Source organism: Haliotis cracherodii, unplaced genomic scaffold, assembly GCF_022045235.1.
Source record: "Haliotis cracherodii isolate W230 unplaced genomic scaffold, xgHalCrac1.p SCAF_18, whole genome shotgun sequence".
NCBI classification, from domain to species: Eukaryota; Metazoa; Mollusca; class Gastropoda; order Lepetellida; family Haliotidae; genus Haliotis; species Haliotis cracherodii.
The window spans coordinates 17,813,063-17,831,871 of record NW_027266273.1 but is presented as its reverse complement, the minus strand read 5'-3'; the positions used below and the strand labels follow the sequence as shown (position 1 = coordinate 17,831,871).

Here is an 18,809-nt window from a genome sequence, read left to right as displayed (position 1 = left end):
TCACACAATTCAACACAGCGCCAAGATTATCGTGACTCACACAATTCAACATAGCGCCAAGATTATCGTGACTCACACAATTCAACATATCGCCAAAATTATCGTAACTCACATTCTGTACCAGTGAGTGAGGTTTTACGCTACTTTTAGCAATATTCCAGCAATATCAAGGCGGGGGACACCAGAAATGGGCTTCACACATTGTACCCACGTCGGAAATCGAACCCGAGTCTTCGGCGTGACGAGCGAACGCTTTAACCACTATAGGCTACCCGACCGCCACGCACATTCTGTACCAAAGCTACAATAAAGAATATCGTAATTCACATGTACACTTTAACATCTTCACTGATTCATCTATATAGCATTATTAATGTATCAATGACTTCAACAAAAACACCGCTTCGCGATATATTTGTTTATTTTGGACAGAGTATACAATGTGTATGAGGTATAAGGCTTGGCATTGGCTCTGCAAATATCTGGGTCATGTTCATTCTCACAAACTGCCTGAAAATTCAACAAAATAAACATTATAAGCAAATTGTATACCCAGTCGGATTAGTTGCGAGTTACGTCTAAGAAATGAATTGCAAAGGTGAATCGTTCTCGAAAGTATATATACACCTGTCAATCAATTTACGACCTTGAAGTATATATGTAACGGTCAATGTGTAAAATTATTGAACTTTTCACTTAGGCAATTGATAAAAACACCATATATTTTAGTAATTTTACAATAACCTAAGTTAACGATCCCCACCTTCGAGGTCAGATGCCATGCAAACCAACAATGTCACATAGTCTGATCCCTTAAGTCGACGGAATCTGCACGAGGTGTATAATATATACCTGGAATAATTCGTCTATATCCCATTTAAGTGAAAGCTATACTATTGTTTACGAATATGCGGATCCTTGGGAGCAGGGTTACAACCCTCACACACGTGTATGATATTAAAAATTGTAACTAACCTCTCATAGGCGTATTCTGGTCCGCTCTCAAAGGACCCTCGGGCGTTGGCTAGGTAGGCGATGTTCTCGGTGAGGTCGTATACAGCCACTTGCATGTTGCCTGTCTGGACAATGCTGACGACGTCTCTCATGACGAGGCTGGCGTCGAGGTGGCCGTAGTTCCGCTGTATCTGTGTGGCCAGGACCTGACTGTAGCCAGGGCATTCCCAGTCCATCCCTGCATACATGCAGAAATACAGCAGGAATATAGGGGAGAATACATGAAGAAATACAACGGGAATATTGGGGAGAATACAAGCAGGGATATAGGCGTGTATATAAGCGGGAATGCAGACGAGAATACAAACAGGATTACAGGCGTGAATACAAATAGGGATACAAGCTGGAATGTAGGCGGGAACACAAATGTGAATATAGGTGTGAATACAAACATGAATAAAGACGTGTATACAAGCGGGAATACAATCACGAATACAAACGGGAATATAGGCGTGAATACAATTTAACAGGGTTAAAGGCATGTATACAAGCTGGAGTGAGTATGGTTTTACGCCGCTTTTAGCAATATTCCAGCAATATCACGGCGGGGGACACCAGAAATGGGCTTCACACATTGTACCCACGTCGGGAATCGAACCCGGGTCTTCGGCGTGACGAGCGAACGCTTTAACCACTAGGTTACCCGACCGCCCCGTATACAAGCTGGAATATAGTCAGGAATACAAACGGCAATATAGGCGTGCATTCAAGCGGGAATATAGGCGTGAATACAATTAAACAGGGCTACAAGCTGGAGTATAGTCAGGAATACAAACGGGACTATAGGCGGGAATATAGGCGAGAATACAAACATAACTACAACTACAGGTACAGCGAAAACAGTCAAGAAATTAGGCAAAACTATACTCAGGATATGGGAAACAACACAGCCTGAATATAGGTAGAAAAGGAGTGAGGAAATAGGAATATAGCGAATGGGCGAATGGGCTTTCACACAGCTTGGAACGGTATTTCATTTACACCACGGTGTGTCAGATAGATGTGGGAGGATAACAAAGCGTGACACAGGTCATAAAACACTTAGCAAAACCCGCGAAAAAGGCATAATTCTGGGACCCGTAGTCAGAGGATTCTGTCACGACTACTGGCCGCAACTCTGCGCAACGAATTATCAAGCATTAGACGACTACGTCACCAACACCCCGTTAGGAATATTGGCATGTACATAGGAAGGCACGTATACGGGAGTAAAGGCAGGTATATAGGCGGGAATATAGTTGCAATAATTGTAGTGTTCAGCCAAGGCTTGAGCTGGGAATAACGAGCAGAAATATCGTAAGGAATGAAGCACAAAATACAAACAGAATCAGGAAGGATAATACGCAAGAAAATACTGAAATACAGCTGGGAAAAAATAAAATTTGAGCAGGAATAGAGCAAGGAATGCGGCTGAAAATATAGGCAGCAATACCACCAGGAATCCTGCAAGGAAGTTTTGTCAATGGGTATTTCTTAACCTTACTAAGCAGGAAGAAAGCTTCCTCATACACAGAGCTATGTAACCAGCAGGCATGCAGCGATCGGCGTCCCCTTGTCTCACCCCAGTATACGACGTCCTTGATCCTAGGATGCCACACCGCAAGGGGCTGCAACGTCGCGTCGTCGTAAAAGTTGGCTGTAGAGGCAGAGTACTCAACCCCACGGAATGTCTTGCTCTGGAAGCAGTGGTACAGCACATTTAAACAACACATCACATCAGTAGCTGACGGAATGTCTGGCTCTGGAAGCAGTGGTACAGCACATTTAGACAACACAGCACATCAGTGGCTGACGGAATGTCTGGCTCTGGAAGCAGTGGTACAACACATACACACACAACACATCAGTAGCTGACGGAATGTCTGGCTCTGGAAGCAGTGGTACAACACATACACACACAACACATCAGTAGCTGACGGAATGTCTGGCTCTGGAAGCAGTGGTACAACACATTTAGACAACACAGCACATCAGTAGCTGACGGAATGTCTGGCTCTGGAAGCAGTGGTACAACACATACACACACAACACATCAGTAGCTGACGGAATGTCTGGCTCTGGAAGCAGTGGTACAACACATTTAGACAACACAGCACATCAGTAGCTGACGGAATGTCTGGCTCTGGAAGCAGTGGTACAACACATTTAGACAACACAGCACATCAGTAGCTGACGGAATGTCTGGCTCTGGAAGCAGTGGTACAACACATACACACACAACACATCAGTAGCTGACGGAATGTCTGGCTCTGGAAGTAGTGGCAGAGCACATATAGACAACACAGCACATCAGTAACTGACGGAACGTCTGGCCAAAGAAACAGTGGTACAACATATATCTCGGGAAAGACACAACATATATCTCGGGAAAGACACAACATATATCTCGGGAAAGACACAACATACATCTCGGGAAAGACACAACATACATCTCGGGAAAGACACAACATACATCTCGGGAAAGACACAACATATATCTCGGGAAAGACACAACATATATCTCGGGAAAGACACAACATATATCTCGGGAAAGACACAACATATATCTCGGGAAAGACACAACATACATCTCGGGAAAGACACAACATATATCTCGGGAAAGACACAACATACATCTCGGGAAAGACACAACATACATCTCGGGAAAGACACAACATATATCTCGGGAAAGACACAACATACATCTCGGGAAAGACACAACATACATCTCGGGAAAGACACAACATACATCTCGGGAAAGACACAACATACATCTCGGGAAAGACACAACATACATCTCGGGAAAGACACAACATATATCTCGGGAAAGACACAACATACATCTCGGGAAAGACACAACATATATCTCGGGAAAGACACAACATATATCTCGGGAAAGACACAACATACATCTCGGGAAAGACCTCTTATGCTTCATTGTGTCGATGAATTGAAAGAATCGGAGGCTCACATGGCGCCTTCTTTGTTTGGTGTTTGGGGATGAACAATTACCTTGCCGTCTCCGACCCCAAGCAGAAGGTCACAGGTCCGCTTGGCGTTAGTGATTCTCTGCACGGCTGCATTCAGGGTGGTGTCGTACTGAAGGATGTCTCGCAAGATGTTCTGAATAAATGGACAAGTGAGCTCAAGAGAGTGCATATAGGATTAATGTCACCGCAGACACTATCATAATCATTATCTTTGGTATCGGATCTGGAGCGAGCAAACCTGACATTAATATCGGAATATGAAAGTCTTAGAAGATAACTAATCGCAGAGAAATAACAACGAAAATCGCATTTACTGCGAGTTGATACCCCCGTCCATCGAATACGAGTAAAATATTCGATTCTTATGAGATTGTGAGGATACGCGTGGGTCGTTATTTTCTGCCGCATGTGTCAAACACAACTATATACAGGACCTAACTATGGTATGACGAACATAACATTGGTACCATATATGTACCCGAAGTTAAACTAACCCGTGAAAATCCGGATCGTGTGGTCAGACTCGCTTACTTGGTTGATGCCTGTCATCATATCCCATTTATGTGGATCGATGCTCATGATGTCAATCACTGGATTGACTGGTCCGGACCGCCGTCATATAGATGGAATATTGCTTAGTGCGGCGTTAAACAACAAACAAGCAGAAGAAAGACTACCTACAGTGAACGGGATGCCGAATCTCGACTCCTTGCCGAAGCTGGCGTCAGGAAATGATACCCCGATCTCGGAAATAGCCATCTTCACCGAGTTCATTCCTGGAAGGAAATATTGCGTTTGAAGGAAAATCAGCATACTGATTCACAGACTAATTAATCGATCGCGTGGAAGCTAAATGGGAGACGATGCTCCATGTCATGGTGTCCACTTCCGGTCAAGGTCTAGACGTTGCAATGAGGGTCAAGTGTCAAAGTTCAAATGTAGACCCTATAATATGAGTAATCTTTTAATGCTGCGATAATCTCCATCGCAAATTTTTAGTTAATAGACGAACGTAGAGTATTTAAAAGGTGTTGTGTCAAACTTGATGGGACTGCCATTTTGCAAGGAAACAGAAACACCACTCCATTGCAAGACATACGTGTCACTAACGGTAATAGAGGACTAGGTGAGGTGAGGTGAAATGGGGTTTAACGTCGCGTCCGAGATTATTGCGCTTATATAGCGACGTGCATGTACGTGTGTGTGTTTGTGTGGCTGCTTGTACTAGTCCGGACTGATGCCGATTTATAGTGCTAGCTCACTAAGATACCATGCCACAGTTTAACATGAATACCCCACTCAGACACAGTATACTGACTCCGAGCCGACCAGTCCTTGTTTTAGCCCCTTAATGCCGAGCGCCAGACAGGGTAACAACAAGTACCATCTTTTAACGTCTTTTGGTATGACGCGGTCGGGGACCGAAGCCCGGACCTTCCGCTCTCCGGGCGGACGCTCTACCACTAGACCACGGAGGCGGTCTTAATAGAGGACTATGTTACACAAGGACAATACATGAATCTTGAGTAGTCTAACGCTGAATTAATATTCCAGATGTTTTCTGTTCACACACTCAAGTGACCATGACAGGAAACCATGCTAGTTTGACAATACACACATAGGATTATAGACGAAAAGCTTCACCTGTGATAGAACCAATCCATCCCGTCCATCCGAAGTTGGCCCAGGGTTGCCCGTATGTCGTGTTAACAGGGTGATACACGGTCACCTGTGGGAAGTCCTTGAAGGGACCTGAAATCAGGGCGTCGTTTTCATCATGAGATAGTGAGTGAGTTGGGTTTAACGCCGCTATGCCCAGTGTTTGAGTTACAGCAGTGACCGTAAGCTTACTGTGGGTGAAGGGGGAGAAGTGGGGTTTAACGTCGCGTTCAAGATTATTGCGACGTGCGTTCATGCCCGTGTGTGTGGCTGCTTGTACTAGTCTGGACTAATGCCGATTTTTTAGAGCTAGCCCACTGAGATACCATACCGCAGTCTAACATGAATACCCCACTCAGACATAGTATACTACTCCGACTAGCCGACTAGTCCTTGATTTAGCCCTTTAATGCCGAGCGCGAGGTAGGGTAACAACTAGCACCACTACGCCGTCCGATCTCCGGGCAAAAGCTCAATCCACTAGACCACGTCTTGATGTGGGAGGCACATGATACATGTTTTGAACGTTCACCTCTTTTGTGAAACCCCTTGTGTTTGCGCGGGTGTGGTGCTGACAAACCAAACCAAGAAACATAATCGGATTTGGGATTCGAACCAATCATAGGTTTCTGGCCTGCTTAAGGGACGCAACTCTTTACAGCACATTGCGGAGCCTTAGACGGCTGGGCCGGTCGTGCTGAACACATGATGCGGACACAGAACACATTGACGAAAGCCTGGTTCTACAGGACATGATTCACAGGTTGCACAGCAGCGGTACTGAGAGTCCGTTAATACTGTACCTCAAGAGCTCTAGTAGTTTCACGTACACACACATGATATATAGCTATAGACTCGGGCACAGTAGTAACTGATCAGTCTTTCAGGTTTCCTGTTTGCTACCATCTATTGTTTAGAATTGGTAAAGTAGTCATGCACGCTGGGAGAAAACTGATTGTGTTCTCCATATGCAAATCATTCATAATTGTCCATGCTTGACAACGGTTTAAGAATCTATACTGAAACCGCGCTATGGTTGTATATTAAAGAAGATGTTATCCATAAATTGTGTCAACATCTGAGAAAGGCTTTTTACATTACAGAACACACAGTACTAACAACCCACTGTCTCGTCAAGCAGTATCAGTGTGGTACACTCACTAGATCTATAGTGATACACACTGTCTAGTCTAGGGGTAAACTCACTAGACCTATAGTGATACACACTGTCTAGTCTAGGGGGTACACTCACTAGACCTATAGTGATACACACTGCCTAGTCTAGGGGGTACACTCACTAGACCTATAGTGATACACACTGTCTAGTCTAGGGTGGTACACTCACTAGACCTATAGTGATACACACTGTCTAGTCTAGGATGGTTCACTCACTAGACCTATAGTGATACACACTGTCTAGTCTAGGGTGGTACACTTACTGGACCTATAGTGATACACACTGTCTAGTCTAGGGTGGTACACTCACTAGACCTATAGTGATACACACTGTCTAGTCTAGGGTGGTACACTCACTAGACCTATAGTGATACACACTGTCTAGTCTAGGGTGGTACACTCACTAGACCTATAGTGATACACACTGTCTAGTCTAGGGTGGTACACTTACTGGACCTATAGTGATACACACTGTCTAGTCTAGGGTGGTACACTCACTAGACCTATAGTGATACACACTGTCTAGTCTACGGTGGTACACTCACTAGACCTATAGTGATACATACTGTCTAGTCTAGGGTGGTACACTCACTAGACCTATAGTGATACACACTGTCTAGTCTAGGGTGGTACACTTACTGGACCTATAGTGATACACACTGTCTAGTCTAGGGGTACACTCACTATACCTATAGTGATACACACTGTCTAGTCTAGGGGGTACACTCACTAGACCTATAGTAATACACACTGTCTAGTCTAGGGGGTACACTCACTAGACCTATAGTGGTACACACTGTCTAGTCTACGGGGTACACTCACTAGACCTATAGTAATACACCTTGTCTAGTCCAGGGTGGTACACTCACTAGACCTTTAGTGATACACACTGTCTAGTCTAGGGGTACACTCCCTAGACCTATAGTAATACACACTGTCTAATCTAGGGTGGTACACTCACTAGACCTATAGTGATACACACTGTCTAGACTAGGGTGGTACACTTACTGGACCTATAGTGATACACACTGTCTAGACTAGGGTGGTACACTCACTGGACCTATAGTGATACACACTGTCTAGTCTAGGGGGTACACTCACTAGACCTATAGTAATACACACTGTCTAGTCTAGGGGGTACACTCACTAGACCTATAGTGATACACACTGTCTAGTCTACGGGGTACACTCACTAGACCTATAGTAATACACACTGTCTAGTCTAGGGAGGTACACTCACAAGACCTATAGTAATACACACTGTCTAGTCTAGGGGGTACACTCATTAGACCTATAGTAATACACACTGTCTAGTCTAGGGTGGTACACTCACTAGACCTATAGTGATACACGCTGTCTAGTCTAGGGGTACACTCATTAGACCTATAGTGATACACACTGTCTAGTCTAGGGTGGTACACTCACTAGACCTAAAGTGATACACACTGTCTAGTCTAGGTGGTACACTTACTAGACCTATAGTGATACACACTGTCTAGTCCAGAGTGGTACACTCACTAGACCTACAGTGATACACACTGTCTAGTCTAGGGGTACACTCACCAGACCTATAGTGATACACACTGTCTAGTCTAGGGTGGTACACTCTCAAGTCCTATGATACTTACCATCCACTGCCCAGTCTAGGGCGCGCAGCTGCAGGAGCGATCCATTCCTGGCAAGACTGTCACCCCAGGCGCCAATCATAGAACACGATCCTTTTCTGGAATCATTACGGTATGTTGTGAGTATGCGTGAGTAAAAAATTGTTCCTTTACGCCACAGCAAGAAATACCCCAGCTGTATGGCGGCAGCTTGGAAATAATCGATTCTGGGTCAGGCAGTGTTTGACAGCATGAACAAATGATATGCCATCGGGGCACGATGAAATACACTCAGCCAAGCCAAGGACTGTAACCAATTGATCATCATTAGGATGCTCTCAGCGGGGAGTGGCGACCTATTTCGCCATGTGGGGAACATTTCCAAATTTTACGCATAAGAAATGCGGTCCGAAGCATTTTTTCTATTTTGACATGTGACGTGTTCCGCGGTATTTTTAGGTGAACAGTTGACTTGCCTCTGAATGTGTTTGTAATGCTGCCACCGGAGGGACAGGGTACGCTCACGTACTCGCAAACAGCTGGTATCATCACTATTTGATAGTGATTCATAAACACGGGCTTGTGATATTGCGCAACTGACCGCTTTTAATAGAGATGTCTTGTGCTGATGGAAATGGTTTCAAAAGTCGCTTTAATATTATATCTCACTCAGGAGAGGAAAGTACTCCATTCATTTGCATAAATTACTCCATTATCAACAACAAAATATATTTTTACAGTATGCAAGTTTGTATTTACAAGTAAAAGCATAATGATAAATACTCACGTTAGCTCACCTATTAAATGGATGTACAAAATTGTCTGAAAAAAATAATAATCTTGTAATTTCAAGTGAAAATACAGAAGTATGTAGATATGATTCGTTGTCTTGCAATTTGTTGAATATCTGTGGTAACGAGACCATTGAGAATGTTAACGCGGCTGAGGCGCTGGTTGGATTTCAATTTTTTACTCTTAGGATATCTCCTTTCCTAGTCTAATTACCACAAGTTAGAACTTGATAAATATAAAGCCTGCCCCGACCTCTGCCAACGAGCACCTGCCATAAAGTCTTGTCTAGTTGCATAGCCAGTTCCCTGACCTCTGGTTGTGTGACAAGTGTGTGGTTTCCTCTGACTATGTAACAAGGAAAGGAACCTGCCTTGTAGTCTTGTCCAGTGGCACATTCAGTCCCCTCACCTCTGACTGTGTAACAAGGAACAGACACCTGCCTTGTAGTCTTGTCCAGTGGCACATTCAGTCCCCTAACCTCTGACTATGTAACAAGGAACAGACACCTGCCTTGTAGTCTTGTCCAGTTGCACATTCAGTCCCCTCACCTCTGACTGTGTAACAAGGAACGAACACCTGCCTTGTAGTCTTGTCCAGTTGCACATACAGTCCCCTCACCTCTGACTGTGTAACAAGGAACGAACACCTGCCTTGTAGTCTTGTTCAGTTGCACATACAGTCCCCTCACCTCTGACTGTGTAACAAGGAACGAACACCTGCCTTGTAGTCTTGTCCAGTTGCACATACAGTCCCCTGACCTCTGACTATGTAACAAGGAACCAACACCTGCCTTCTGGTCTTGTCCAGTTGCACATACATTCCCCTCACCTCTGACTGTGTAACAAGGAACGAACACCTGCCTTGTAGTCTTGTCCAGTGGCACATTCAGTCCCCTAACCTCTGACTGTGTAACAAGGAACGAACACCTGCCTTGTAGTCTTGTCCAGTTGCACATACAGTCCCCTGACCTCTGACTATGTAACAAGGAACCAACACCTGCCTTCTGGTCTTGTCCAGTTGCACATACATTCCCCTCACCTCTGACTGTGTAACAAGGAACGAACACCTGCCTTGTAGTCTTGTCCAGTTGCACATTCAGTCCCCTCACCTCTGACTATGTAACAAGGAAAGGAACCTGCCTTGTAGTCTTGTCCAGTGGCACATTCAGTCCCCTAACCTCTGACTATGTAACAAGGAAAGGAACCTGCCTTGTAGTCTTGTCCAGTGGCACATTCAGTCCCCTAACCTCTGACTATGTAACAAGGAAAGGAACCTGCCTTGTAGTCTTGTCCAGTGGCACATTCAGTCCCCTGACCTCTGACTATGTAACAAGGAAAGGAACCTGCCTTGTAGTCTTGTCCAGTGGCACATACAGTCCCCTCACCTCTGACTATGTAACAAGGAAAGGAACCTGCCTTGTAGTCTTGTCCAGTTGCACATACAGTCAGCTCACCTCTGACTGTGTAACAAGGAACGAACACCTGCCTTGTAGTCTTGTCCAGTTGCACATACAGTCCCCTCACCTCTGACTGTGTAACAAGGAACGAACACCTGCCTTGTAGTCTTGTCCAGTGGCACATTCAGTCCCCTAACCTCTGACTAAGTAACAAGGAAAGGAACCTGCCTTGTAGTCTTGTCCAGTGGCACATGCAGTCCCCTGACCTCTGACTGTGTAACAAGGAAAGGAACCTGCCTTGTAGTCTTGTCCAGTGGCACATTCAGTCCCCTAACCTCTGACTATGTAACAAGGAACAGACACCTGCCTTGTAGTCTTGTCCAGTTGCACATTCAGTCCCCTCACCTCTGACTGTGTAACAAGGAACGAACACCTGCCTTGTAGTCTTGTCCAGTTGCACATACAGTCCCCTCACCTCTGACTGTGTAACAAGGAACGAACACCTGCCTTGTAGTCTTGTTCAGTTGCACATACAGTCCCCTCACCTCTGACTGTGTAACAAGGAACGAACACCTGCCTTGTAGTCTTGTCCAGTTGCACATACAGTCCCCTGACCTCTGACTATGTAACAAGGAACCAACACCTGCCTTCTGGTCTTGTCCAGTTGCACATACATTCCCCTCACCTCTGACTATGTAACAAGGAACGAACACCTGCCTTGTAGTCTTGTCCAGTGGCACATGCAGTCCCCTAACCTCTGACTGTGTAACAAGGAACAGACACCTGCCTTGTAGTCTTGTCCAGGGGCACATTCAGTCCCCTAACCTCTGACTATGTAACAAGGAACAGACACCTGCCTTGTAGTCTTGTCCAGTGGCACATACAGTCCCCTAACCTCTGACTGTGTAACAAGGAACAGACACCTGCCTTGTAGTCTTGTCCAGGGGCACATTCAGTCCCCTCACCTCTGACTATGTAACAAGGAAAGGAACCTGCCTTGTAGTCTTGTCCAGTGGCATCTGCCAGTCCCCTGACCTCGTCAAAAAACGCCTGTGATGTGTACTTCTTCGTCGCCAATAACTCCAGGTCAAGGGCAGCGTCCAGACTGACGAAACCAGAAGGTATACAATATATTATACTCTACAACATAGTAACGTGAGTTAGTGAGTGAGTGAGTGTGTCAACATATAGATATAGAAGATATAGAACATGTTAATGTGACATTACGTGCCCAGTAGTTTAAAAAGATAGCTTGACTAAAATCATGATCATATTCATAGCGAAAATGGGATTCGAACACACGGCCATCTTAAAGACGCAAGTCATTACCAACCAACAGACAACATAACGCAAAGACTGCAGTAGGATCAGGATCTAGACACGACATGGGCAGAATCGTAGGTTGTCAGATAGGAGATAAAGGGATTACGATTGGGAATGCGCACGATAGAACGTGGTGGGAATTGTGTAACCATAATATGTCGTTGACAGAAAGGGTGGAAACATGGTGTCTATACCGAATGGATGTAGGCCTAATATGACACAAAAGGTACAAGAACAATGGGGTGTATACCTACTGGGTGTAGGCCTAATATGACACAAAAGGTACAAGAACAATGGGGTGTATACCGAATGAATGTAGGCCAAATATGACACAAAAGGTACAAGAACAATGGGGTGTATACCGAATGGATTTAGGCCAAATATGACACAAAAGGTACAAGAACAATGGGGTGTATACCGAATGGATGTAGGCCTAATATGACACAAAAGGTACAAGAACAATGGGGTGTATACCGAATGGATGTAGGCCTAATATGACACAAAAGGTACAAGAACAATGGGGTGTATACCGACTGGATGTAGGCCTAATATGACACAAAAGGTACAAGAACAATGGGGATGTGTATCGAATTGAAGTAGGTACTATGGGGTGCAGATATAAAGGGCATTATGTACAATGGGATGAGACACGAAGGGCGTGGTGAAGGGCCATAATATACTGTTTTCTAATGTTGAGCTACAATCTAATTGCTTACCCAAAAGTTGCAACTTCGTCCAAGAACCAGTCAAGAAATTTCAGTTTCTTCGTTATTCCTCCGACCTGATGGATAAAGTAGAATGCATAGGTCCAACATGTATAATGGTCACCACTTTAGTTCTGTATCCGTTAACACTATTAAACACCTAGGTGCCACAGCTGTTAACAATATATACTATATACCTTGGTATTATATCCGTTAACACTATTAAACACCTAGGTGCCACAGCTACTAACATTATTACATACCTTGGTATCATATCTGTTAACACTATTACACACCAAGGTAACACATCAGGTACGTGCACAGAATTGCTTCAAAGTGTAAAGATAAGGTCTAATAAAAAACGTCAACGCCAGAGAAAAAGAGTTTGTCTAATCAGGGGTTGAATCACTTCTCCAGTGTGGGAATGATCCTTCTGTAACATTGCTTTGTTGATATGCTACACTACATGCGACTGGCGGTGATCCTGTTTCAGTACGTTCGTGGCTGTAGAAACACCTGGTTTTCCATATAATAATCTCTGCCATTAACACTGCAAACATCCACTAATCTTACACCATTATTTGACAATAAACCTCTACACAATTCTGTTGTCGGTTTTCATAAATTTCTGTTATAAAACATAATGACCCCAGTTTTTATATTGTCCAAACTGTAGGGTGGCGCTTAACTTTTTTTTCTGAGTATTTACATTTGTAAAGCGTGAACGCCAAAAAATAACCAACCTGGATTATCTGCCGAAAAGGATTCCATTGGGCGTTAAAGGTAAATAGCGGTGAAAAATATATAAATTGATCACTGAAAATCAGTAGATGGCACCAGGTGTTTGCAAAAGGACTAACCCCTGAAGATCCGTTTTAGAAATGGTCTTCAACAACTAATGCTTACTGCAAGATGCGGGTAAAAATTGCCATCCTAAGAGGCAACTAACGGGTTTGGGTGGTCAGGCTCGCTGACTTGGTTGATGCGTGTCATGGTATCCAAAATGCATAGATCGATGCTCATGATGTCAATCACTGTCAGCCGCATGTAAACAATCAAACCTTGACCAGACAATCAAGTGACACGAAAGCGCGTTTTTATTTTGTTGAAACTTAAAACGATATGTTAAGATAAGAAAGGATACCTCTCCATCCCCACCCCGTAGATATGAATGCTGTCACTACCACTCAAGTCGTTTAAGTATACGTCTAACAATCGCAGCGCTAATCGCTTAAGGACCTAAACTACGCGGTCTTACAAAGGGGGATAACTGAGTACATCATGGTCTTCCAAAGGGGGGTAACTGAGAACTCACTATCTGGTCCTGCATGTACTGCCACACCTGCTGTATCATGGATGTCGCCTCGTCCTTAACGATGCTGCCCTGGGCAAAGCCCATCTCATACGGCGTCCCTGTAAACGTAGAAGACATCAATAACTGGAAGAAGGGGGCGTCTCGGCGAGTCTCGCGGTGCTTCCCAGAGAAACCCAATTTATTCAGACTGCATTAAAACTCTCTAAAATACAATATCTACCCTGAAAACTCCACGGTATCCACCCTGAATGGTCACTTCTGAATCAACCCTAAAATGGTCCCAAGCTGCAGATGTTCTTACACGTAATCAGATTACCACCATCTCTAAGTTGTGTACATCAATAAAGGTCTACTTAAATATAGGTGTAGGGGGCACGGGTGGCCCAGTCGTCTAAGGCGCCGCGATTCGCTGTGCAGAGTTGCGTCCCTTGGGCACGCCAGAAACCTATGATTGTGGGTTCGAATCCCGGTTCGCCCCGATTATGTTTCTAGGTTTGTCAGCACCAAACCCGTGCTCGAGGGTTTCACCGAAGTGCTAAACGTCTGAGATCTGCATCACTTCTGGCTTTCCTCCCACATTAAGCTGATACGCTGTGATATAACTGGAATAAACCCACTCACTCTCTTACTATATGTAGGTTCGGTGTTATACCTACCATACAGATGGAGTACGTAGTAGGAGTCCTCCCCGGTTCCCACTGTGAACAACTTGGCGTTCTTGATCGTCCTGACGAGGGTGGGTGGTCTCGTGTCCACAGGGAGCAGGTTGGGGACGGCGCTAGGAGAGGGCTGTGGGGATGAAGTACAGCCCTTGCTGGTTACAATGTCGGCGAGGCTTTCGCCTTGTATATATACTGGTATTCCTAGAGAGCATCAGACCACACGCCTTGTATACATGCTGGTATTCTTAGAGAGCATCTGACCACACGCCTTGTATATATACTGGTATTCTTAGAGAGCATCAGACCACACGCCTTGTATATATATGCTTTTATTCTTAGAGAGCATCTGACCACACGCCTTGTATATATACTGGTATTCTTAGAGAGCATCAGACCACACGCCTTGTATATATATGCTTTTATTCTTAGAGAGCATCTGACCACACGCCTTGTATATATACTGGTATTCTTAGAGAGCATCAGACCACATGCCTTGTATATATATACTGGTATTCTTAGAGAGCATCAGACCACACGCCTTGTATATACACTGGTATTCTTAGAGAGCATCCGGCCACACACTTAGTATATATAGTAAGTGTATTCTGAGAGAGCACCCAGTCAAACACCTAGTATATATTGTTGTATTGTAAGAGAGCATCTGGACACACACCTAGTATATATACTGGTATTCTAGGAGAACATCCGGGCTACGTAACAGATTGACTGCAGTTAGACAAGCTGAACTACTTATAAAGTATCTAGCCACACTCCATCATATGAAGAAATTCGAACTTAAAACAATTTCGAACTGAAGAAGTATTAAAGCTTCCACATACCGACCCGCAGTCCGGTGCCACAGTGGTGAACAAACACCATTCCACAAACAAGGCAACGCCCAACACTCGCATCGATGTCATGTCTTGTTTGGTAAGTTAACACGTATGCTACAAATATGAGCTCACCTAATTTCATGTGGTGTGAAGTGCACATATGTTCCAAAAACCGTTACGTACTACCAGGGTTACAAACTATGTCTATGTGCTTATCTGCCCGTGATTGCATTAAAACAAAAACATCCGAGGTCACCAGTGTAAAGTGAGAATATAAGTTTAAAACCAATTCTATTTTCCTGCAGTCATCAAGCACCGTTTTTCTTAAGTTTGTTCATTTTCCAAAGGTCACAGCTCCTTCTGATTTTACTGACAGCGAAACAACTTGCTCATGTGACTGAGTGTTTTGTGGGTATACCTCTATGACATCATGTAAAGTTTACAACAAAGATTTCACTATTGGGCAAGTCCTCACGGACCCTCGTTTGCAGATTCGGTTGTGCTACAATCCTGATGTGTTACCGGGCGTACCGACGGCGGTGTGCGTGCGTTTGAGCGTTTGTGCGTTTGTGCGTTTGTGCGTGCGTTTTCATGTATGTTATATTCTTAATTTTGAGTGAGTATTGTTTTACGCCGCGTTCAGCAATACTCCAGCGGCGGAGACACCATAAATGGGCTTTTACAAATTGTACCCATGTGGGGAATCGAACCGGGGTCATTGGCGTGAAGAGCGAACGCTTAACCACTAAGCCACCGCCACCATTTTGAAGTAATGATTGAATATCTGTTTTTCTACCCAAATACGGATCAAATCGATTTAATGTTTCCACGATTATTTTGATAAACTGTACATTAAGTGAATTGACACATCGTTGGGGGCGGTCGGGTAGCCTAGTGGTTAAAGCGTTCGCTCGTCACGCCGAAGACTTGGGTTCGATTCCCGACATGGGCACAATGTGTGAAGCCCATTTAAGGTGTCCCCCGCCGTGATATTGCTGGAATATTGCTAAAAGCGGCGTAAAACCATACTCACTCACTCACTCACTCATAAAAGTCGCAAAGACTCATTCAACAAACCTACCATCACATTTCAAATTCGAATCATGACTTTCCACTAATACAGTCCCCTTGGCTAAAAAAAGATATCAGTTGACCATTCGAAGTGTCTTCGCAAGTTGTATTTCGACCGACTTACCAGAAATTATCAACAATGACTAAGTTTATAGGTTGGGCCGAAGTTAGCTTCTCAGGTACCTGTGCACCGCGTGTATTTCAACACGTGACCTCAGAAGAATCATACATTACAGTTAAAGTTCGACAAGCTGTAGAACTGACGTGAACGACATACATCTCTATCTGGTTTGTGGTGAAGACAAATTATTATTTCTGTAATGTTCAACACACGCAGTTACATAACACTATGATTGTTCACTCGTTGAACGGAATCTGGCGCATTAAGAATTGATATCTTCATCTTCTTATAATTGTGTAGTTGTGAATTTTACCACGAGGGAAGGGAAATATTCTATTATAGAAGACTTTTTCAAGTATTTCTTTTTTAGGATGAGGTGAAATGGGGTTTAGTGTCGAGTTCAAGATTATTTCACTCATATAGGGGCGTGCATGCGCGTGTGTGTATGACTATTCGTACTAGTCAGGACTTTTATAGTACTAGCCCATTGACAACAGCCACAATATATTGACTCCGAGACGACCAGTCGTTTAATCCCCGTAATGCCAGCGCAAACAGGGTAACAACAAGTACCATATGTTTATGTCTTTTGGTATGACGCGGACAGGGCATCGAACCTTGGGTGGACAATCTGTCCACCAGATGGCAAGAACAAGTGAGTGAGTGAGTGAGTTGGGTTTAACGCCGCTTTTAACATTATTCCAGTTATATCACGGCGTGTCAGCTTAATGTGGAAGGAAAGCCCCAAGTGATGCAGGTCTCAGACGTTTACCACTTCGGTGAAACCCACTAGAAACATCATCGGGTCGAACCGGCATTCGAACCCACAATCATAGGTTTCTGGCGTGCCCAAGGGACGCAACTCTGCACAGCGAATCGCGTCGCCTTAGACGTCTGGGCCACCCGTGCCCCCAAGTACAAGTGAGATGGATCCAACCCATGCAAACATTCTTATTGTGTGAAATGTCTAGCGTAATTAACACTTCAAGCCTGACTCATTGAGACAGGAGGGTAGCCTTGTAAAGTATTTGCTCGCTACGTCAAGGAACAGTTTGATTCCTACACAGGTAACGTGTAAAGTCCATTCCCGGTCTCAGCAACCCATGCTTGCCGTAAAAGTCGATCATGCTTATCGTAAGAGGCGACTAACGGGATCGGGTGATCAGGCTCACCGACTTGGTTGATGCATATCATCACATCCCAATTGCGTAGAACCTGAGCAAGATGTCAGTCATGGACTGTCCGGTCCAGACTCGATGATTTAGACCTACGTCATATAGCATGAAAAATTGTTGAGTAGCGACATTAAACAACCAACAAATAAACAAACAAAACAAACAAACAAAAACAATAACACACTGAGTCTGCTACTGACCGACCCATGGCATTCCGCAGTGTCAGTGGTGGGGAAGCAGGTGCTTGCCGCCAAGATGAGGAGAGCCACTCGCATCTCGGTCACATCTAGTGTCAAACCAAACAAGCAATGTCAGTTCCGTCAGATCCGCGGTCCCAAAGTCGTGTCAACTCACCTCATCCTTCTCGTGAGAAGATCAACAGGTGGTAGATAAACCCTATTGAACTTATACAACTGAGACGTCAATACATAACTGTTTAACGACGGATAGGAAGAGTCTTTGGTTATGTTAGTCTACCCTTTATGCTGTTCGTTTCTATTTTCTCCTTAAAATACTGGTATATTGAGAGTACCCGTCCACTCAACACATGTATATATACACCTCGTCATAAATATCGCACCACACATTTTAAAGTAAAAGCAGAAAATATAATTTTCGTTTTTTTAAACTACAAGCACATACTGCATATACTACACCATCTGTGAACATAATATCACAAACACACCCTGTTCCGAGCTGCACGTGCATGCTTGCGTTGAGCATGCTTGTACCGGGGGTCGGTTTGCTAAACATGCAATATGCACATAGCCTCTTTTGGCGTATGTTATGTTGGCAGGCACAGCTAAAATTTGGTTTTAGGCATAAATTAAGCTTTATTTTGACCAACCAGTGACATCTTAACCTCATCACAGTTCCCGGAACACTGAATGGACAGAGGTACCAGAACTTGATCCTGGACGGTGCTGTTGTGTCTCATTTCGATAACGATGCTCTCGCCACACGTCGAGTCTTCATGGACGATAATAACAGACCAC

The 18,809-nt window shown here is 44.3% G+C and overlaps 1 protein-coding gene across 2 annotated transcripts; it reads right to left on the bottom strand.

The window, feature by feature from the left end:
- Positions 1-403: 403 nt before the first annotated feature.
- On the bottom strand, positions 404-18,097 carry LOC139465831 (protein dcd1B-like). Of its 2 annotated transcripts, none has more exons than XM_071247766.1 (13): positions 18,015-18,097; positions 14,609-14,741; positions 13,953-14,050; positions 12,650-12,714; positions 11,607-11,715; positions 9,210-9,244; positions 8,447-8,541; positions 5,628-5,735; positions 4,665-4,759; positions 4,006-4,116; positions 2,576-2,690; positions 976-1,192; positions 404-510 (listed from the first exon to the last, which is right to left on the bottom strand). In XM_071247766.1, the coding sequence occupies exons 1-13, from the start codon at positions 18,087-18,089 to the stop codon at positions 420-422; spliced, it is 1,347 nt and encodes a 448-aa protein (XP_071103867.1). In that variant the 5' UTR covers positions 18,090-18,097; the 3' UTR covers positions 404-419. The 2 variants fall into 2 exon arrangements, with proteins under 2 accessions (XP_071103867.1, XP_071103866.1); XM_071247765.1 differs by lacking the exon at positions 18,015-18,097 and adding an exon at positions 15,454-15,567.
- Positions 18,098-18,809: the final 712 nt, after the last annotated feature.

Bases quoted from the DNA above. Each gene is read 5' to 3' on its own strand.
- LOC139465831 (XM_071247765.1), bottom strand. From the start codon at position 15,534: ATGACATCGATGCGAGTGTTGGGCGTTGCCTTGTTTGTGGAATGGTGT. The intron at 5,736-8,446 runs GTAAGTATCATA...CCCTGATTTCAG, and splicing joins CCTAGACTGGGCAGTGGATG to GTCCCTTCAAGGACTTCCCA. The intron at 4,117-4,664 runs GTAGGTAGTCTT...CCATTTATTCAG, and splicing joins GATTCGGCATCCCGTTCACT to AACATCTTGCGAGACATCCT.